At 42.5% G+C, this 24,044-nt stretch overlaps 1 protein-coding gene across 4 annotated transcripts in view; it reads right to left on the bottom strand.

Annotated features, from left to right (window-relative positions):
- RNF220 (ring finger protein 220) overlaps positions 1–24,044 on the bottom strand; it is a 245,147-nt gene that overhangs the window by 27,037 nt on the left and 194,066 nt on the right. For 2 of the 4 annotated variants that reach the window (XM_063427717.1, XM_063427716.1), the window contains exons 5-8: positions 20,529–20,624; positions 8,159–8,201; positions 5,157–5,278; positions 4,711–4,840 (exon numbers count right to left, since the gene is read on the bottom strand). In XM_063427717.1, coding sequence (XP_063283787.1) covers positions 4,711–4,840; positions 5,157–5,278; positions 8,159–8,201; positions 20,529–20,624 — 391 coding nt within the window. Of the gene's footprint in view, positions 1–4,710; positions 4,841–5,156; positions 5,279–8,158; positions 8,202–11,509; positions 11,729–20,528; positions 20,625–24,044 lie in introns of those variants that run through there. The other 2 variants (XM_063427719.1, XM_063427720.1) reach the window with 2 other exon arrangements.

The raw sequence follows: 24,044 nt of genomic DNA, 5'->3' as shown, positions 1-24,044 counted from the left end.
AATAACTGCAAAACTAGATTTATTTTTTTTTTTTTAAACAGTGAGGGAAATATGTGCACTGCCGCTAATCCTAAGGAAAAACTATTTTATGGCAAGTAAAACTTGATATTTTCCCTCCAGATTAGCCGGGCACCACAACTAGAATAGACCAGCAATCCCAAAAGGGTGGGAAGACATCAATTTGCCACATCCTGGAACACCTTCCACCCACAAACAGTATCCGTAGAGTTTGTATAATTTATAGTGTATGGAGTAAGTGTGAACTGACGAGACCAGATAGCTGCTCTGAAAAATTGAGAAGGAGTAGCTAAAGCCGTGAATGCCCATGAAGTAGCAAATGCCCTTGTGAAATGAGACTAAGTGAAGAGGAGGAGAAAAATTGGAGGACCTGCATGCAATAATGATACTTTCCTTAAGCCACCTTGCCAACGAAGGAAATCTTTGATGCCATTAGAACCTTCTTTTAATCCCGATGCAGTACAAACATCTGCCGGAACGACAAAAAGGGCTGGTTTTCTTTAAATATCCTTGTAAAGCATGTTTGACACTGAGGCAATACACTTTCTGTTCTTTTAAGTTTTGAGGATTCTGACAGAATGTTGGAAGAACTATATGTTGAATCATATTGGCTGTCGAAGAAACCTTAGGAAGAAATTAAGGGTGAAGCTCAAGGATACCTTTATCCATACGAAAAATAAACAGATACGGGCGAGAAGCAGCTATGGTTTTTCTAGCAGACGTCATGGTTACCAAAAACAAAGTTTTCCATGTAAGAATGTGAAGACTGCAGTGTTCCAAAGGCTCAAATGGAGATTCACATAGTGCCAAAAGGACCAAATTAAGATCCAACAGAGGTACCAGTTCCCTGATAATAGGAAGAAGTCTGAATACTGCTCTGAGGAACCTGGAGATCAAAGCTTCAAAGGACAAGTCTCTGATGTAGATACTGACTGCAGAGATCTGGGCCTTTAAAGATGCTGAATGTAAACCTTTCGCAAACCCTAATTGAAGGAATTTTAGAATATTTGGTTCTGACGCTGAAATTGGATCTTCATTAATCTCCCGGCACTAGGAGTATAATTTCTTCCAGATTCTGGAACACACTATACTGGTGGAATCTTGGCAGCAATCAGAATGTTGATTACTTCTGGCCTTAGACCTTTGGAACTTAGGATCAGACATTCAGATATCATGCTGTGAGCTTGAGAGTCTGTAAAAGAACTAGGTTGTGTTCCAATATTTTGACCGACATCAGAAGGTGCCAGTATTCAGCCTTTGATAGGTTCAACAGCATTGAAAACCAGGTTTTCTGGAGGAAAAGTGTAGGCCAGCTGAACATCCCAGGGAATTGCAAGAGAGTTAGATAGGAGTACAACTATTCCAGGAAGTGAGAATGAGCCCCTCGTTGTCTGTACAAATATGAGGCTGTTGTATAATTATCTGATATTATCTGCAGGTGTTGTCCCCAGAGAAACTCCAACGAGCCAACCAAATCACTTTAAGTTCCCAGTAATTTTAGAACTTTTGAGAATCCTGCAGTATCCATTGTCCCCTCGGTCATCTGTTTTCCTAGATGGGCTCTGCAATTCCATATTGAAGCATCCATGGTGACTATATGGTATTTCTTCATCTGGAATGAAAGACCTGTCAGAAATCGAGAAGTCGTGTACCAGTAGAAATGTAAATGTTGAAGGCCAAACTTTCATCATTTGATCTCGAGAGGAAGTTTCTCCATCCCATTTGGTGAAATGTCTCTCTCTAAAGGGCTCATTCTTGCCCTTGACCACATTACGGCTGGAATAGCAGCTGTAAAGAGGCCAAAAAGTCTCTTTGCTTCCCTTATGGAACAGATCCTTTTTGTTTTCTTCTCTTCTGGGAGGGATATCTTCATCTGGACAAGTGTCTTTTATTATTATTTTTTTTTATATAGCGCCAGCAAATTCTGTAACGCTGTACAATGTATGGACCAACAGACACGTAATTATAACCAGACAAATGGACGCACAGGAACAAAAGGGGAGTGGCATATAGTGACACAAACGGTATAAATAGAGGTTATGAAATAGGTTGCTAGAAAAGTATACAACTTAGGTTATTTTTGACAGTTGCAGGAGAGGAGTCAAGGGGGTGGGTAATGAAAATCCAATAACAGTTTAAACGATGTGCTTTCCTGAAGAAGTTTGTTTTCAAAGATTTTTTGAAGGAATGGAGACTGGGTGAAAGTCTAACGTAGAAGGGAAGGGAGTTCCACAGAAAAGGTGCAGCCCTGGAGAAGTCTTGGAGGCGAGCATCAGATGTGGGAGTACAGACAGAGGATAGACGTAAGTCTTGGGCAGAGCACAGGGGTCTATGATAGACTCAAAAACTGAATAGACCGTGTGAAACCAATTAAAATATTTCATGATTTAGAATCCATCCATGTGTGCTTAGGCCTTCTGAGGCTGTTCTTAGATCTTTTAGGAGTTTTTCTGCAGTCGCTATAAGGAGGTGCAATCACTGCTCTGGAAATTACACCATTTAACAAAATAATAACTTATAACTTGCATTAATCTGTTTTCATGTGGTGCTTGAATTTATTTTTTTACTATATGTCACAGCCAAGCTTACCTGGGGGTCCCCAGCCGCATCTCCGTCCACCCCTCCGGTCCCTCCTCACTGCACGACCAGGACTCCGATGGGTCGACCGCAAGGACAGATGGCCGGCATCGCCCTGACTCGTGGAAGGGCTAATCACCGTTTAACAAATGATCTTATCCAGCCTTTATGCTATCTGCCTGTTATACAGCCTGCCCTCGAACTTGGCTTAACCTGACTACGAGACTGTCTTATCCTCATTTGGTACCTCGCTTTTGGCTCACTACTGCCCCCTGGGCCCCACCTGTCAAAGACGCAACAGTATAATAAATATACTGCAAAATTGACATCATAATCAAGTTCAGGCCCGGCACAGCCAGGGCACATAATGCAAATTAGGAATACAAACAATTTTTGGGGTTTCTCCTCTACAACTGCAAGGACGATTGACAGGGAGCCAAGATGTAGGCATCCAGTTCCAGAACGGAGGTAAATAGAGCAGTGTAGATTTTCACAATTAATTTTGCTTTTCAAACCTCACAATATACAGTAAAAAGTAATCATATAATCCCTTTTAATGCATTGTATAGATTATGTACTTGAAATGTATGCAAGGGCAATCAATTTAAAATAACACAAGAAACACACATTAGACATGGTGTTATTTGTTGTGAGTACCCGGGAAGTCTCTCAGACAATCATAATGCATTCTTAACATTCACAAGCAGTGCTTTATGGGCTGAACTACAATTCCCAGAAACCTAGGTTCTAACATCATGTACAGCAGCACTTGTGAACCAACAATAAATTATGTATGTCAGGAAGGAGGAGGGGCTGACAAATTCAATGTGAATCTCAAACTGAAGGCCAGTGTAGCTAAATTGGAAGCACAGCCAAATTAAGAATTTTTACAGTTTGGCTAATTTTTACCTTAAATTTGAAGCATAACGAAGGAAAACCAAACCTACACATTGCATATAACGGATACGAGCACCTGGTGTCCCCCTTAAGCTTGCACACATTAATGTGACCTATTTATCAAATGTTCATGAATACATATAGGAAATGTCAATATGTTTCTAGAAGAGGTCATCCAAAACAATGCTCACCGCTGCCTTCATGGGCCTCTGAGTGCAGTGGTGACAATTGGTTAAAGAAAGGAGCTTTACACAAAGCCCCCTGTCGATATCACTGCAGGGTTTATCTGACACATCCCCAGCTGTGTTCTCTCCATTGATCCCTGTGATCGTCGTGTTAGACGCGGCTATGACCCAGCTTTCCTTATAACTTAAAGGGCATTAAGCCTTTTAAGATATGACAACAGTGTCGCTTAAATCATCGTAGATTCTATTGGTTTCAGATCAGTTGGGCAGCTTTTCCCATGTTGAGACAAATAAATCTGCAGTTTATTAATCAAAACATAATTTAGAGGGTCATTCATTTCCTTAACCCGGACCAGTTATCAACAGCTGTATCAATGACTAGATCCCCAATTTATATAGCTGAACCAATACTTACTGCTAGCAATATTGTCAGCAGATATTTGATCAAAATATAAACTCTGCTTAAAGGAACACTCCAGACCCGTAAAGCACTTTAGTTTGCTGAAAAGCTTTATGTGTGAAAAATGTGTCCTTTATTTCATTTTGCAAAAAGTGCAGATTTCAATAGAAAATGACACTTTTTATAAATTAAAATCCCTGGTTAAATCCCTTGGCTTTCAAGCAGACAATTTGTCCTGTTTGGTTAGCTCAGTGGAGTAAAACGAAGGAGGCATCAATTGCCCAGATCACCTGCCTTGCAAAGACTTCTCATTGAGTTGCATTGGAAAGCCTGTGATTGGACAGCCAGAGTAGAGTTAGTAGGGAGGGCTTGCAGAAGCTGCAGAAAAGAGAAAAACAGTTTTTGCAAGTTTTTTTTTATTACATAACCCCAATCAAAAAAGCATAATTAAAATGATGTATGCTGTGTCATTTTGGGTATATCTACTGAGCAGTGATTTTTATTTATTTTTTATTTGCGCAGTGGAGTATCCCTTTAAGCTAGTTCATGTTACATTCACAGGGCATTGCAATATCTTAACTGTAAAAAAAAAAAAACTCTCCAAACATAAAATGAATTAAACAGTCTACATACCACGGAACCCTCCTTCCAAAAGAGTTGTAGCACGTATCCTTTTCTGGCCGCACCATTCATATTCTTCAAACCGGTGTCCGTTCTCATTTTCAATATCTACAGAGTCATCTTCATTCATACAGCTTTCTCTCTGCAAAGTGGGAGAAGTGAAATTAGTAGGTTATACAGAACTGCAGCTAATAACAGTGATGATGGATCAGTAGTGGAAGTCAAGAAGTTTCAGAAGACAGTCCTGAGTAACCCAAATTATCTAAATTTGAATGGCAAAATACTACAAAAAAAAAACAAAAAAAAACTAGTTGTAATAAAGTTCAGAGTGAAGATTTACAGATTATAAGCTGAGACACTCAGGGAAATTAATACCCCAGGTGTTAGGAAGAAGAGGTAATAGACAGGGAAGTGACAGAAGCTGGAGGGTGGCCATAAAAGCCTCTCTGCTCCTCTACCTTAGCAAGACACAGTTCCACATGTCTACTCATCTCCTCCTCTGATCCAGACAATGGCCGACTGCAGAGTGGACATACCTGTCCCTCGTCTTGCTTTCTTCGTTTCATTTTTCCAATCCGAGCTGCATGTAAAGGGAATACAAAGTAGACATTTTTAATGAGTACATAATAATGCTAACTAATACTTTTATAACAAATATTGGATGTTTATTAACCATTTGTGAGATGAAGTAAAGATAATGCTCCCAAGAGCTTTAATAAAAAAATTGAAAACAAAAAAAACTGTCACATTTGCAATTAAAATAAATGCATGACTAAAATAGGAAAATTAAACAAATAAAAGACAAACAAACTAGTCACAAAATTATATACTATTTTTGCCAGATCAATTCTCAGGATATGCTTGTAAGCAAAATACATGTCAATATATATTAAATAGCAATATTAAAATAACTATAATACATTGTAGCCTAGTCCTGCAAGTAAAGGTTAGTGTGGAGGATCCAATAACTGTTACAGCAGGAAGGTTACAATGTAAACTATTGATCAGTTATTAAACTGCTTAGTAATAATATTTTGGTGAACATGTAAATCCTCTCTCCCTTTACATTTTTTTTCAAAAATGGCAGTTGCATGATGCTTGGATGCCTTAGCATTATGGTATAGTAGGCCAGGCCATCGATAATCTTACAACAGCAGCTTATATAAATATTACAGTTAACTTAAAGTCTTAAAATGGATTATAAATTGCTGCAGTGACATGCCATATTTTTCATCAAATACGGGTGATAGTGTGTAGCAGAAAATCAGTTTCTAAGAGCAAAAAAAAAAAAAAGTAAGACACAAATTTGCTTTTCACATGCAATAAGCACAAAATAGATGGACTGACCCTAAAGGCATGGGCTAATTCTACGTCTGTCCCAAAGGGAAAAAGCAAGTGAGACCACAACATGGCTAATTAATACTGATAGATGCAATCCTTTCTAATTAACACACTTAATTCCTCTATACTGATGACCTGTCAGCAGAACAGTCTACAAACTACATTTCTAGGATCCAGCAGCTCATCAAAAGGTATGAAATCATAAATTATACCTATTACGAGCAACAGAAGAAAAACTCATAAAACCGCAATAAGAATAGCCCGTTTAATATTAAATAGACCGCCTCCTACCATTCAAACCTTGTGCCTGAAGATGCAGATTGGGGCGCTCACCATATGAACATTGCCATGGGGAAGTCTTTCTCTCATTGTTAAAACCTGAACTCAAGTTCCTAGACGTGGTCTGTTTCCTAAAGGGACACTGTAAGCACCCAGACCACTTCAACTCCCATCACCCTTAACCCTAGAGTGGTAATTATTGCAGTCTTTATAAACTGCAATAATAAACCTGCTTGGGTTAACTCCTCCTTAGACGACTGCTTTCCTATGGGGAAATCCTAATGCAAGCGCGGCCATTGCCGTACATGCGCATAAGGTCTCCCCCGCCACTAGACGTGGAGCGTGGGCGAAGCTGAGCCAGCGCCGAAGGACATCGGCGCTTGAGCCAAGTAAGTGACTGAAGGGGTTAATAATGGGTGGGGGTATCAGTTTGCTATTTTCAGAACAAGGTAGGCAGATCCAATGATGATTTAATGGTTCTAATAGATCGTTAGAAAACGAGGGACCTTGATTTTGAGTGTACTTTACACTGCGATACACATCACTACCATTTTATGAAATTACAAAATGCCATTATGTTTATGTGACAGGTGGATTTCATATTTTAGTTCTCGGAAACCCATTAATCGTTGGACAACTTTAGTGTCTCACCCTCTCCATTATATAATCAATGAATATATAAGAGTTTTTGGTTTTCCTAGCTTGATTTTGTCTGTATAACTGACAACTCAAGATACAGTCTCCAAACAACCTTAGTTGAATCAAAAACGGGAAAGGCAAGTTAAATACGGTGTGTGTATTCAAATGTGCGGGTAAGGTTTTGTAAACTCAAAAATATGCACTACTTCATTGCAACCACATAACAGTCATAAATATAGACTTGTATGGCACGTGGCACCTATACGAAGCAATATGATATAATAGAGCATATTGCTTCATATAAGAGCCCATGTCCCATACAAGTCTATATATACACACTACACAAAACAGATGGCAGAATGCAAACTGTTTTAAGAGTACTTCTGCTCAGGAAGTTAAAGGGCTAGGCATCCCGGTAATGTCATGAATTTTGACTTAAAATTTTTCCCTTTATGGTGATCTCATTTTAGTCCCAGAGCATGTACATACATTTGTCATAGATTGTAAGCTCATGTGAGCAGGGCTTTTTCCAGCCTGTGTCTCATATATTCCGTATGTAAATCGCTTGTTGTCAAAATCCCAATTTTATAATTGCTGCGAAATATGTTGGCGCTATATAATTGATTGTAATAATAAATGTAGGCATCACAGCTCATATTACTGCAGTGTAGTGTATATAGTGTTCAGACGCTAGATGATTCCTAACTAGGCCCCTCGTTTAGTACTTTAGTCCACTTTTCAGCACACCCTGCCCCCAATATATCTTAAGCTCATGTGCGGGGTCCTCTGCCCGTTTTGTACCAAGTATGTATAATAAATATCTGCAGTCCCTCAGCTGCAAAGTACTATGGAATATGTTGTCACTTTGGAATAACAATAATAATGTAAACACAAGACATTGAGCCTATTAAATGATCTGGACTATAGGTTGGAGTATATTTTTAATGCTAACTGAATTTTTATTTATTTCTGAAATGTATAAAGCGCCAACATATTCCGCAGCGCTGTACAACGGGAAAAAAGACAATACAATATAAACAGACCAATTCAAAATGTAGAGGGGGTCTGCCCGTGAGCTTACAATCTGAAACATGTATTATACATCGCCCAGGACAGCACACAGGGAGATTCAGGTCGATGCTGGATGATCTGCAGCAGTTTGTTGCTGTGAGAGGGACCATGGCTGTCTGTCAGCACTCACCATTCAGTCTGGTCTGTCTGTTAGCTCTCACCCTCAGGAAGGTCTGTGGAGAGAAGAGACACAATGAGACATTGCTTAGAAAAAATTACACAGATATCCAGGGCCCTGAGTCTAGCACGCCTGGCCAGGCATGGAGTCTGATATGGAGTTATTAGACAATGCCTGGAATTTGCAAATAATGACACAGAGATGATCCTGTCCCCTAGTCCGGCCCCCCTGGGCAGATAGGGTGTCAGATATGGGGTTAATAGACATTCCCTATAAATAATGACACAGAGATGGTGTTGGCCCCCAGTCCGGCCCCCATGGCCAGGCAGGGGGTCAGATATGGGGTTAATAGACATTCCCTATAAATAATGACACAGAGATGGTGCTGGCCCCCAGTCCGGCCCCCATGGCCAGGCAGGGGGTCAGATATGGGGTTAATAGACATTCCCTATAAATAATGACACAGAGATGGTCCTGGCCCCCAGTCCGGCCCCCAGGGCCAGGCACAGGGTCAGATATGGGGATAATAGACATTCCCTATAAATAATGACACAGAGATGGTGCTGGCCCCCAGTCCGGCCCCCAGGGTCAGGCAGGGGGTCAGATATGGGGATAATAGACATTCCCTATAAATAATGACAGAGAGATGGTGCTGGCCCCCAGTCCGGCCCCCATGGCCAGGCAGGGGGTCAGATATGGGGTTAATAGACATTCCCTATAAATAATGACACAGAGATGGTCCTGGCCCTCAGTCCGGCCCCCAGGGCCAGGCAGGGGGTCAGATATGGGGATAATAGACATTCCCTATAAATAATGACACAGAGATGGTGCTGGCCCCCAGTCCGGCCCCCAGGGTCAGGCAGGGGGTCAGATATGGGGATAATAGACATTCCCTATAAATAATGACACAGAGATGGTGCTGGCCCCCAGTCCGGCCCCCATGGCCAGGCAGGGGGTCAGATATGGGGTTAATAGACATTCCCTATAAATAATGACAGAGAGATGGTGCTGGCCCCCAGTCCGGCCCCCATGGCCAGGCAGGGGGTCAGATATGGGGTTAATAGACATTCCCTATAAATAATGACACAGAGATGGTCCTGGCCCTCAGTCCGGCCCCCATGGCCAGGCAGGGGGTCAGATATGGGGTTAATAGACATTCCCTATAAATAATGACACAGAGATGGTCCTGGCCCCCATGGCCAGGCAGGGGGTCAGATATGGGGATAATAGACATTCCCTATAAATAATGACACAGAGATGGTGCTGGCCCCCAGTCCGGCCCCCATGGCCAGGCAGGGGGTCAGATATGGGGTTAATAGACATTCCCTATAAATAATGACACAGAGATGGTCCTGGCCCTCAGTCCGGCCCCCATGGCCAGGCAGGGGGTCAGATATGGGGTAAATAGACATTCCCTATAAATAATGACACAGAGATGGTCCTGGCCCCCAGTCCGGCCCCCATGGCCAGGCACGGGGTCAGATATGGGGTTAATAGACATTCCCTATAAATAATGACACAGAGATGGTCCTGGCCCCCAGTCCGGCCCCCAGGGCCAGGCAGGGGGTCAGATATGGGGTTAATAGACATTCCCTATAAATAATGACACAGAGATGGTGCTGGCCCCCAGTCCGGCCCCCAGGGCCAGGCACGGGGTCAGATATGAGGATAATAGACATTCCCTATAAATAATGACACAGAGATGGTGCTGGCCCCCAGTCCGGCCCCCAGGGTCAGGCAGGGGGTCAGATATGGGGATAATAGACATTCCCTATAAATAATGACAGAGAGATGGTGCTGGCCCCCAGTCCGGCCCCCATGGCCAGGCAGGGGGTCAGATATGGGGTTAATAGACATTCCCTATAAATAATGACACAGAGATGGTCCTGGCCCTCAGTCCGGCCCCCAGGGCCAGGCAGGGGGTCAGATATGGGGATAATAGACATTCCCTATAAATAATGACACAGAGATGGTGCTGGCCCCCAGTCCGGCCCCCAGGGTCAGGCAGGGGGTCAGATATGGGGATAATAGACATTCCCTATAAATAATGACACAGAGATGGTGCTGGCCCCCAGTCCGGCCCCCATGGCCAGGCAGGGGGTCAGATATGGGGTTAATAGACATTCCCTATAAATAATGACAGAGAGATGGTGCTGGCCCCCAGTCCGGCCCCCATGGCCAGGCAGGGGGTCAGATATGGGGTTAATAGACATTCCCTATAAATAATGACACAGAGATGGTCCTGGCCCTCAGTCCGGCCCCCATGGCCAGGCAGGGGGTCAGATATGGGGTTAATAGACATTCCCTATAAATAATGACACAGAGATGGTCCTGGCCCCCATGGCCAGGCAGGGGGTCAGATATGGGGATAATAGACATTCCCTATAAATAATGACACAGAGATGGTGCTGGCCCCCAGTCCGGCCCCCATGGCCAGGCAGGGGGTCAGATATGGGGTTAATAGACATTCCCTATAAATAATGACACAGAGATGGTCCTGGCCCTCAGTCCGGCCCCCATGGCCAGGCAGGGGGTCAGATATGGGGTAAATAGACATTCCCTATAAATAATGACACAGAGATGGTCCTGGCCCCCAGTCCGGCCCCCATGGCCAGGCACGGGGTCAGATATGGGGTTAATAGACATTCCCTATAAATAATGACACAGAGATGGTCCTGGCCCCCAGTCCGGCCCCCAGGGCCAGGCAGGGGGTCAGATATGGGGTTAATAGACATTCCCTATAAATAATGACACAGAGATGGTCCTGGCCCTCATGGCCAGGCAGGGGGTCAGATATGGGGATAATAGACATTCCCTATAAATAATGACACAGAGATGGTCCTGGCCCCCAGTCCGGCCCCCAGGGCCAGGCAGGGGGTCAGATATGGGGATAATAGACATTCCCTATAAATAATGACACAGAGATGGTCCTGGCCCCCATGGCCAGGCAGGGGGTCAGATATGGGGATAATAGACATTCCCTATAAATAATGACACAGAGATGGTCCTGGCCCCCAGTCCGGCCCCCAGGGCCAGGCACAGGGTCAGATATGGGGATAATAGACATTCCCTATAAATAATGACACAGAGATGGTGCTGGCCCCCAGTCCGGCCCCCATGGCCAGGCACGGGGTCAGATATGGGGTTAATAGACATTCCCCATAAATAATGACACAGAGATGGTCCTGGCCCTCAGTCCGGCCCCCATGGCCAGGCAGGGGGTCAGATATGAGGTTAATAGACATTCCCTATAAATAATGACACAGAGATGGTCCTGGCCCCCAGTCCGGCCCCCATGGCCAGGCAGTTAATAGACAGGATGGCAGTGGATTCTCCCCTCCCCCCCGATGTAAACAAACCTACTTCCTCCCTGCAGCTCTCACTCTGCATGGTAACCGGGGGCCTCAGGGGGCGGCGGGCTGCCCTGGGCGGGGTGGCCAGCTCTCATGCCCGGTCTGGGCGGTAGCAACGGGCCGGAATCCCGGGCATCGAGCCCGATGGCGGAGGATTCACAATGAAGGGCTCAGCTTTGCAGCGGGCGCCATGTTCCCGGAGTCACGTGACCCAGGCTGCTTACGTGAGGACGGCGCACGTCGGCGTGGTGAGACTCCCTGCGTTACCATGGCAACCGCAAAAAGCTTGGCACGCTGCCCTAGGCCTCACTTAGAGCATTGCAGACAGGCTGGGAGTAACATGCTCTGCAGCTCCCATAGTAACATGCTCTGCAGCAATAATACTCCCAGTAATGTGTCTGAGTGTATAACAGAGCACCACAGCAATAATACTCCCAGTAATGTGTCTGAGTGTATAACAGAGCTCCACAGTAATAATACTCCCAGTAATGTGTCTGAGTGTATAACAGAGCTCCACAGTAATAATACTCCCAGTAATGTGTCTGAGTGTATAACAGAGCCCCACACCAATAATACTCCCAGTAATGGGTCTGAGTGTATAACAGAGCCCCACAGCAATAATACTCCCAGGAATGTGTCTGAGTGTATAACAGAGCTCCACAGCAATAATACTCCCAGTAATGTGTCTGAGTGTATAACAGAGCCCCACAGTAATAATACTCCCAGTAATGTGTCTGTGTGTATAACAGAGCTCCACATCAATAATACTCCCAGTAATGTGTCTGAGTGTATAACAGAGCCCCACAGTAATAATACTCCCAGTAATGTGTCTGAGTGTATAACAGAGCTCCACAGTAATAATACTCCCAGTAATGTGTCTGAGTGTATAACAGAGCCCCACACCAATAATACTCCCAGTAATGGGTCTGAGTGTATAACAGAGCCCCACAGCAATAATACTCCCAGGAATGTGTCTGAGTGTATAACAGAGCTCCACAGCAATAATACTCCCAGTAATGTGTCTGAGTGTATAACAGAGCCCCACAGTAATAATACTCCCAGTAATGTGTCTGTGTGTATAACAGAGCTCCACATCAATAATACTCCCAGTAATGTGTCTGAGTGTATAACAGAGCCCCACAGCAATAATACTCCCAGTAATGTGTCTGAGTGTATAACAGAGCTCCACAGCAATAATACTCCCAGTAATGTGTCTGAGTGTATAACAGAGCTCCACAGTAATAATACTCCCAGTAATGTGACTGAGCGTATAACAGAGCTCCCCAGCAATAATACTCCCAGTAATGTGACTGAGCGTATAACAGAGCGCCACAGCAATAATACTCCCAGTAATGTGTCTGAGTGTATAACAGAGCTCCACAGCAATAATACTCCCAGTAATGTGTCTGAGTGTATAACAGAGCTCCACAGCAATAATACTCCCAGTAATGTGTCTGAGCGTATAACAGAGCTCCCCAGCAATAATACTCCCAGTAATGTGTCTGAGCGTATAACAGAGCTCCACAGCAATAATACTCCCAGTAATGTGTCTGAGTGTATAACAGAGCTCCACAGTAATAATACTCCCAGTAATGTGTCTGAGTGTATAACAGAGCTCCACAGCAATAATACTCCCAGTAATGTGTCTGAGTGTATAACAGAGCTCCACAGCAATAATACTCCCAGTAATGTGTCTTTAATCTACAATAAATGTGTTTAGAAACCAGCCTGTGTAAATAAGATACATTGTTCTTGTTATAAATTATAATTTAGTTGCACAAATTGTTATTTATAAATCAACTAACATTTCTCAGAACAGCCCAGGTCACATCCCTAAAATATAAGTGTCCATCTTTGTCTATTAGCAGTGTTGGAAGCTACCTGTATTACAGTATACTCTGCGTTATGTGATGACATGCTCTGCAGCCTGTATTACAGTATACTCTGCATTATGTGATGACATGCTCTGCAGCCTGTATTACAGTATACTCTGCATTATGTGATGACATGCTCTGCAGCCTATATTACAGTATACTCTGCGTTATGTGATGACATGCTCTGCAGCCTGTATTACAGTATACTCTGCATTATGTGATGACATGCTCTGCAGCCTGTATTACAGTATACTCTGCATTATGTGATGACATGCTCTGCAGCTTGTCATTGCATGTACTGCAGCCTATGGGACATTGCACCCACCTTTCAGATAAAATTGCAACCAAAATAATTTGCTACGTATTCATATAATATAACTTCTAAAAGCAATTACAGCAGTGCTTAAAATTTCTAGTCTGAATTTGCCTAAAAGGTGACATCGCCGCTCGGGATCCAGGGGGTAGGGCAAGGTGAGTTCTACTTACCTTAACATGTCCTTCGCAGGCACCGCCATCTTTTCCCGGCGGGTCCTCTTTAGCCCCTGGTGATTCAGCACCAGGAGCCAAAGTCACTGCTGAACTCTCGCACATGTGCAAGAGTACAGCATTGAGGTCTATGGAGGATCACGTGGAATAATTAGGGTTGCCACCTGGCCGGTATGTTACTGATACAGCTGGTATTTGAGGCTATCTGGCCGGTGCCGGTATTGCAAGAATACTTGCATTGCAAAGGCCGGTATTTCTTTCTGACTGAGCTCCAGCCTACGGACGGTACAGAGATAGTTAGATCTGCCCGACTGGCCAGGAGTTCTGTCCATACTGGTCTCCTGGAACTCTGTCCACCATTTTCATACCTTGCGCTTGACTCCAGACTGCTGAAGACACAGTTTGAGCCAAAACTCAACTCTGCATCTCTACCTCCCCTGGCCATGTAAGTCTAATTAATTAAACAATAAAATGTGTCCCATGGCATGCTGTCAGGGAGTGGTAGTGTAAGAAAGGAGGCTGGAGTTAGGAAAGTGCCCTCAACGTGTTTTGATACCTTCCCATCCAGCAGGCATGGTGTCAGGGCCCTGAGACCTCACTGGTCATGGTGAACTATTTGTTATAGTGATTCACATTCACCCCTTCCCATGGCTGCCATCTGGTTGTAAATTGAAGAGCATTTTAAAAATCAAGGTGGGCTCAGAAGGCTGGAGGGGCACCTATATATTCTGTTCACGCTCCTTTATTTTAAAAGGATAGTGTAACTCACCCTCTAGCTGTCAGTGCATTAACAACAGGCTTCTGCTCCTGAGATCAAGGAAATCAATGAGTGTGTAAGATATGGAATAACTAGATATATTCCTTGTACAAATGTTATCTCACATTAAGAGCAAGGAATGATGAGCACGTCTCTTTAAAAGGTTTGTGTCAAGATCCAATTATCCTACAAAATCTAATCATACAGCTGTAGGTTGCATGCCTATAGACAGCAGCACCAAAGCCTCAGAACTGTGAGATTAGTGTAAATGTACCTCCCCTCATGTCCTTCAGGTCAGTAGGAAGGAGCCTGCTTTAGAAGCCAAAATGTTAGCTGATCCTCATTGTGCCATTATTTTTGTAGACTGGCCAGGGTTCAGTAAAAATACATTAAAGACATTGGGTTTTCTATGGAACTATTTAGTTATGGACACTTTATGAAGTCTTGTCTTCTCACCAAAGCTCCCATGTCGGATAATTCACCTTTCTCCATTCCAAGCGGAATAAAAAGGCGGGGGCGCAAACAGGGTGCACAGCGAGCAATGTACCCAGGAAAGTCACCTCAAAATGTATTCACAAAACTAACATTAACTAACAGAGGGGCAAGGTTTAACCACTTAAGGTAGGAGTGTGTCTGGGGGCCATTTAGATGAAGTTGTTATGGTAACCGGAGTGCCTCTTTAAGACCCTCCTAAAACCAGCCCTACTCCACGCACAGGTCCATCCCTAAACCGTAATGTTTTGTATAAATCAAATTGTGACATTAAATCTTTGATTGAATCCAGAGTTGTATATAAACATATGTTTAAAACTCCACCCCTGCTGTATGAACCCTAAGCCATGCTATATTAAAGGGACACTCTAAATAGCGCTTTTAGAAGTTTAGTGTCAGCAATACATGTTTGTATTCCGGACACTATAGTGTTCCTTTAACCCATCGTTGTCAATGATCCCTGTCAGTCTTCCAGTGTATAGAAGGGAGCAGGATGCCCAGTGTACTATGCCAGGGCTGTCCATGTTGAGTGACAGCCTGTCCCCGCATGCAGACTATCCCGCAGCGCTGCTGAAACACTCTGTACGTTCCTAGTGCCCAGTCCCTTCCTAGCAGCAGATTTCAAAATGTGGCTCAGGTCCCTGGGGTGTATTTTTGCTGGTAGAGTACCCCAAAATGCAGGACTGTTCCAGCAAATACGTGACTGCTAACACCTATGATTAACCCTGTATGCACTGCATTAAAAGCCACAGTAATACCCCACACACCATGCTGTATAATTTACTGCAAATATGCTGAATTAAAGTGGCACTTACACAAATTATATAAGTGTGTTATTTCTCCCTCCGTATTACAAGGGACTCGGGCTAACAAATTAAATGGAGCCAAAATTAAGCCCATTTGGTGCTCCAGCACCTGTCAGCCCCTCTCCTCCCCCCAGCAGCGCCCCTGTTTTATCATAAATCAGACCAGGATTGAGACGCTTTTCCCAAAAGACCCAGAATACAGCACATATAAAAGAGTTGCTTCCCTGGGAGTACTCCTTTCAGTAAATGGGGGTCTCCCCCCTAAACTCTCTCAATCAGAGGATGGTAGTGGTACCTGGATTGCAATGGTTCAGATCTATCTGTACACTCTATATGTTAAAAAGTACAGACCCCCCAGGTTCTGTTTCATCTGTCATAAAGAAAGCCTTTTTTTTCTGTTATTATTCAGGTGTGAAAACATTTTAAAAATCCACTTTACTAAGGCAGTCGCCCTGTCTACTTGTCTGTCATGACAATCTAATCTTCCTGAACAAAAGAAAAACAATACTAATTTCTATTAGAAAATTGGGGGTCCTAAGAGTCCTGGACTGTGACATGGCTTTTCTCTAAACTCCAAAAATTCACAAATTAGAACCAAGCGGGAAAAAAACTGAGGCAAAAGTAGTTCATCTGGAAAAAAAATCTTCACCTTGGCTTAAGTAACAACTTTTTGCCTCTGCTTTGCCAATCTGATTTATTTTAGAGTTCAGCGAATAACCATGAGTGTTTCACTCTCTGTCCCCCTTAGAGAGAGAGTGTGTGTGAATACTTATTTTCCCCCAAGATATATTAGCCAACAAGTAGGGTAATAATATGAATAGCTGGTGTCCATCTTACAGATACCACAGTTAATAACCTCATTTTACCATGACAATTAACTGAGTTTTAGGCTGATTCAGGACCATGAGAAAACAAATTCACAAAAAAACTGAGAAACGTGATGAGATGGGGAGCAATGGAGGAAATAGAGGCACGTTTTACCTGCTCTGGTCTGTACTGACCACATTTCTTTTATATTTTTGTTTAATTTTTTTTTTTTTGGTATACAGTCAGCTGTATGTATAAAGATTTTACTAAACTGGTACTAATGCTCGTATCTCCACTTCACTTAATGGCCTTTTAATCACACCTCCAGCACTTAAAAGGTTAATGCCATCAATCTGGCCCAGTGCAATAACAAGGGTAATAAAACTAATAATAATAATTACAATGACAGAATAACAGCATTTAACCAAGAAGGGTTAATCAGCTTTTACTAGTAAGTCCTGGGGTCTAGATGTTGTTACCTAACTTATTGCTCCTCATTTTATTGAAATGAGAATTATTGAAGTCTTAGATTAAAGCTGTACCTGTGTGAAGCGTCAGCTGGAACACTAACTACTGAGCTATCTCCTACCAGTATATATGTGGAAACACCAAATATAGTATAAATAAATCCATGTCACACGAATCATTAAAAGCATGCTCTAACCACCATAACGACCTAACCATCCCGTGTATAAGGAGGAAAAACATTAAGCTCAGCGTTCTTGTGAAAAAAAAAATTCTCCTTTAAAAAAAGTATGCAATTACCACGTCTAATAAATTATAATACCAAACAAACAGATTTAAAGACGTTGGGGTTTACCTGCTAAACAGGAAAACAAAGAAACTGCACATTTTAAACCAACATAGCCAGACTGGATAAAGAACTGTAAATTTATCGATTTTTACTATTTTGGTTTAAAATGACAATTCTTCACAAATCCGAGGTTAGTAAATAAATCCCAGTGTCGGTTTTCGTTTGTGTAAATAATAAGTGCACGCATGTCTATCATCGGTGAAATTTGTGGAATCAAGTGTTGTGCATGCTGTGCGATTGACACGTTGGGTTCCCCCTCCCCCCCCCATTTTCCCCCTCTGTCTTGTCCCTTCTATTTTTGGTGGATTGCAATGCCACACTTGTCAACCGCTGGGAAGTTAACATCTCAGAGCTTGTCTATACTAATGGCTCTCAGACAGAGACATGTCAGTCCGGCTGTAATGACAGACTTTATGAAATGCTGCCTACTGACTATTCCTCTCTGTAGGCTGGATCAGTTCAATCTGCCAAGTGCAAAAGCATTTGCAGTACAAGGTACACAGTCACTCTGAGCTTGACAGCTTGACTCAGACAGTGACGGAATCAAACACTCGTGCTGCTCGGGAGACAGACACAGAATGCGTGCTGAGTACACAAGGGCAGGTGTTACACAGACAGACTTGGGCAGGGCAAGTGCACCATTCCAGCTGTTACACAGCTGCACCTTGTGTAGTCAGAGTGATGGGAGTTATAGTCAAGGACAGGGCCGGTGCAAGGATTATTGCCACCCTAGGCGAAAAAATCTTTGCTGCCCCATTCGTTCTACCCACTCATGCAGACTTACCTAAACTTACCAATACACACACACACACACTGACCACACACACACTGAAACTCCTCCACACACACACACACACACACACACTGACCCATGCAGACACACACTGACCCATACACACAGACACACACTGACTCATAAAGACACACAAACAGACCCATACATATACACTGACTCATAAACACACACGATGACCCATGCAGACACGCTGACCCATACACACAAACAGACCCATACATACACACACACACTGACCCATAAAGACACGCACTGACCGATGCAGACACACGCTGAACCATGCAGACGCATGCTGACCAATACATACACAAATCGATACACACACACACACTGACTCATAAAGACACACACACAGACCCATACATACACACAAACCCAGACATCCACACACACAGACAGACAGACAGAGAGACCCATACATACACACACACACACAGACCCATACAGACACACACACACACACACACACACAAACCCATACATACACACACACACATAGATCCATACATCCACATACACACAGACAGACCCATACATACACACAGACCCATACATACACACACACAGACCCATACACACACACAGACTCATACCTACACACACACAGACCCATGTGCAGACTGACATACACAAACATACAGACTGACACACACGGCAAGTTCTCTCTTATCTGCGTTGCACTTTGCTCTTCGTTCCTGTCTTCTTTACTGCGCCCGGCATCCAACACTTTTTTCCCAGCTCCATTTCCTGTTATTCTCCTGCCCACTTGTCCCCATGTACAGGGCAAGGAGCGGGAGCAAGTCAATGACGCCCAGAAATCACAGATATCAGGTGATTGCCTACACATTTTTGAGACTTCTTCACAGATTTGGACAACTCTCATTGGGCTCAGCCTGATGAGGTGATTTAATAAAGAGGGGACTATAAGTAAAATTAGGGAAGGCCAAGCAGAAGGAAGAGAGATGTTGGTGAAATAAGAGCTAAGATTAATACGGGGTAAATAAAGTAATTGAAGAAGCAATGTGGAGAGATGGGAAACATTATTTTTTAAGAATGAAACAATTATATTGAATAATTTTGATAAAGCACAGAATATAAGGCAGAAAGAAAATCGCTATAAATCAACATTAATTCTTCATTTGATTCTTTAGTCACTCTACTTAATCTCAAAGAGCAGGAATTTTAGTGCTCATGGTGCAGAGAACCCCTTAGAGAATTAACTGAAAAACTTGTAAATTTGTTACATTTTTCATTTGGGAAAAAAATATGTGTTTTGTTATTCAGGAAAAAAGGTAACCCACATATTTCAAAAGGTAACTGATCGCCATTGATCCACTCACACAACTCTAACTAGAGTCCTTAGTAGGGGTTTGTGGGATAAATCAAGGTTCCATTGAACCTTATTGGCTGGGCCTCTTCCTGGTTTGTACAGAACTCACTGCAAAAGTTGTAACCAATGTAAATTCAGGGACTGTAAAAACGAGTGTAGTTTTCTATACAATGTATTAAAAATAGGTAATTTACAGCGAGGAGTGTACCTTTTAAGGGACAATCTAAGCACGGTAACCACTTCATTTTAGTGAAGTGGCTATAGTGCCCAGAGTCCCCTGGTGTCGTCCTACCATTTAGTGTTAAACTGTTTTTAATTGTTAAACGCTGCAGTCCTGATGAAGTGCCAGTGAGGCACAAAACGCGTTAGCCCATTCCGTCTATGCTACTTTGCCTGCTGTAAGCAGTAATGGGCGGCAGTGATTGGCTGAGAGTGTCAGCTGACCGCTTTCAGTCAATCACAGTGCCCATTGCTGGTATGAATCGGTATGGCTAGAAGGAAGTGTGCAACCTCTGCCTTAGCCACACCTCTAGTAAGGCTGGGCTGTAGGTGGCCAGGTAGCCTCATTCAATGTTAAATTGCTCAGAATTGGTATAATACTAAATGGAGGGATGGCGCCAGGAAACTCCAGGCAGCATAAGCAAATCAGTGAAATGAAATGGTGCCTACAGCGTCCCCATATATTTTAATGTGGGCATTTATAGAAAACAACACAAGCACTGCCATGTCTGTCTAGCAATAGCAGGACTCCTTCAACATTAAAAAATGACATAGTTATGTCACCTTTTTTGGGACTGGGGCAGTAATTAGCCCCCTTATTTTGTTATCTTTCGTTTTGTAATTCTTGCGCCTTTCAGATCTGCACACCTGATATCTGTCCGAGTGGTGAATGTCTTCTGCCGAATGGGGAGACGATGTCGGAGATTCACCCTCTCTCTTGATTGAAGTCGATAACAAAACAGACTGTGCAAGAGAGAAAAAGAGAGAAGGGGAAAATGATGAAAAGGTCAGACAAATTGTTACAAATCACAAAATTCCAAAAACCTTTTTATGTACTATTTTTGTGTGTGCCCTTTATTCTATTGTGCCAGGCTTTCCAAACACACAAAACGCACAGTTTATTTGATCATCTGTCAAAGAGAACATCTTTCTAAGACTGCTAACTTGAGTTGGCTCGATGGGGCATCTGCCAGGGATTTGATCTTTTATGTCGCAAACCCATAAAAAGGAATTGCTCTTCACTTTGAATCCTATTAACCAACGCAGATATGTATAATTGTAGGTCTCGTGCAGATTAAACACCCCACCCAGCCTTTTTCTCTAACCTTTTTGTGAGAACTAAACTACATATATTTTTCTTTATCAGAACACACGCAGGGGGTAAAAAAAAAAAAAGTGCAAAAATAAAATGGTAACAAAGGGAAAAATAAATTCGTAGCCTGTGCAACTGTAATCCAATATTGTTATGTGAAAAATGGTCATCTCGCCTTAGGAGACAGTAAATTAAGCGTTATGTATTAGTTTTTTGAGTGCAGTACTGGCCACATTTATTCAGCATTCCTGCCGTGTACCTTGGAGATGACCTCTAGAAAAAGGCAAGGCTAAACTAATCCCGTGGATGTCAATCTGTAGGCCTCTTCCACATGTGCTTGCAGTTTAGATTAATAAACTGTCTATTTTTAAATTGTGTGGAAACCACTTCAATTCTAAATACCCAGCTAGCATGTTAAGTATAGAGAAATTCATGCCAAGTCACACTTCCCCTGTCTCTCATAGGAAACATCAGCTCATACACGTTATTCTCCTATTTTATAAGACGTGATAATCAGTTTTTGTCTTTTTGGCGTACGGAAGGAGGGCGTGCACAGGAGGCCTGTGAGATTAAAATAATTGTTACGCCTGATAAATCCTTCATTTATCTAAGACACTAGAAAAGAATTTAGAAACCTAAGATGTATTTTATTTTTTAAATACATTTATTAAAACACACATTGTGCGGACACTTGATTTTGGAAAATCGAAACCACATTTACAATCACTATTCAACTTTAATATAAATTGTACTTTATAAAGGTGTACCATTTTTATACCACAACTCTGCTTTTCTGGTTCATCCGCAAATTAACCCATCTGCTGTGCCCCTTTCCTAATATTTCACTCTCTTACCACACTGGCCAAACAAACTTTCTCTTCCCGTGTCAGGTAAAAACCACCAAACGAGGCAGTGAAAAGGCACCGACCTAGACAGGTAAAATCTGTTGCTTGGGCTAATGAGGAAGCATTAACTCAAGCAGTAATGGACGGAGGAGACTGGCTGAGAGTGTCAGTTGACCACTTTTAGTCTGTCACGGCCAACCATTGTTGATATGGAATGGTATAGCCAAGGAAGAGTGTGTGATCTCTGGCTTACCCATACCACCAGTTGGGGCTGGACTGTAGAAGGCCAGATACCCTCATTCAGTGTTCAAAAATGGTTTAATATTGACTTGAGGATTTGAGGGTACAGACACTATAACCGATAACCAATAACGGTTGTGGTGCCTCAAGTGTTACCTTAAAACAAAAAGGAAGAACTAAAGTAGTTCATACCATGTAAAGTCTGCTTGAATGGGGTCCAACTCATGCTCATGAACTGCTGTTTCACAAGCGGTAGCCACCATACTGCTGGAGCAAGTCTCACAGTATCTGACCAGGTAGAAGGTTGTTTGCTTGAAGGTTGTCAAGCAAACCTTCAAGGTGACATAACCCCCTTTGGCCTACAGGAAAGTGAGCATGCGGTCGGTCACCATCCCAGCAGCAGTCCCAAGAGACAGGAGAGTCAAGCATTTCCAGCTAGCCTGTTTAAAGTAACAGATCAGTCCCTGCCAGTCCCTGCTAAAGTCAGATCAAACTGATTTCCAGGTAACCTGTAGAGATCTGCAAATAAAGGCTATGATCACATTCCCATAAGTAGAAGTTTAAAACTGGTCAACGAAGCAGCCATATTTATTTCAAATGGCATTCGGTGCCTGCCTCTGTATAGTCCATAGTCTATAGAATACAGCCTATACTGTGTTACAAGTTTAACAATTGTAAAAATAAAAGATTCTCGTTCGATGCTCTCTGTTTCCAACAATCCCTTGTAATGAGATACTGTGTTATCCTGAGGAATGGAATATGTTTCATGTAGAAGGACATAAAGAACTCTTAATATAGATTATCACAAAAGAGGACGGTATCCCACCTTTTTCAAAATTGTTTTAGGGTCTCAAAGTTCACACAAATGATAAATTGACATTTTAACATTGCACCAGGAAACAAATTTCCCCCAAAGCCTTTTCACAAAAAAAAAAGTCATTTGGATTTGTGAAACAGAACAAAAGTATAAAAAAAAACGTAATAAAATGTGTTTTGAAAAAAAAAAGTGAAAGACGAAAAATGGCATTAAATCATGGCTCCTTCCTTAGTTCACTCATTAAAAGTGGCCTTTTGTAAGGTAAAATTATCATTGTAAGCAATAAGATCTTAAAAAAAATAATTCACGGCTTTCTCACCCTTTAATATGATAGCCGCCAACGGCTAATTTTTTCCTTAATGGCACCACGGCTATAAATTTTGCCCAAGCTGTGCTCCCTGTTCACCTGCTCATTCTATCTTGGCAGGCCTCTATCTCCGTGATCCCACTTAAATCTGGGACATATGCTTGCGTCTCTTCCTCAAACTTGTAACCTCTCACTATTTAATCTAACATTCCGAGTCCTGTAACGGCAGCAACTAAAAGTACAGCTAAACTGGGGTCTAATAGTTTGATTGTTTTAAAATGAATCATTAAATTTAACAGTAGGATATGCCCCCGGCAATGAAAATACAGCGAACTAGCTGTACTGAGTATCACGTGGACATTTATTTTCTGTCACAAATCTCTGAAATATTTCTTTAAGTATCTTTGAAGAAGCCCTAATATTAAAAAAAATCAAAAAAAAAAAATCCTATTTTTACCAAAGCCAACAGAATTGAAGAAGAAACTAGTGGGAAACACAAACTTTGTTGTTTTTTTTTTTCTTTTTTTTTTTCTCTCTCTGTTCATCTTTTCCTTTCTTGGTGAAGACTAAACCACTGTATTCATTCATGTTAACGCAAGTGTAATAATGGGAAATTACACTATAACAGTCGTTCAATGTATTAAAGAAAAAAACAATGGAATTTTCCCTTTCTTTATATGTGGGCTTTTGGTTCGAGGGGGAGGACAAGGGAGAAGGGGATGCTTGGCTGGGGAGAGAGGGGGAGAGAGAGAGAGGAGGATTGGGGTGGCTGAGATTCTGTTCCTACTTTTTTTATGTTTGTTACTGTCTAAGTTATTTTGTCTAACGGTCTAAAAAATATATATATATAAATTGTTTGAAT

The sequence above is a fragment of the Pelobates fuscus genome, chromosome 7 (genome assembly GCF_036172605.1).
Source record: "Pelobates fuscus isolate aPelFus1 chromosome 7, aPelFus1.pri, whole genome shotgun sequence".
Lineage (NCBI taxonomy): Eukaryota > Metazoa > Chordata > Amphibia > Anura > Pelobatidae > Pelobates > Pelobates fuscus.
Note: the sequence above shows the minus strand (reverse complement) of the source record. Positions and strands in the feature narration are given on the sequence as shown.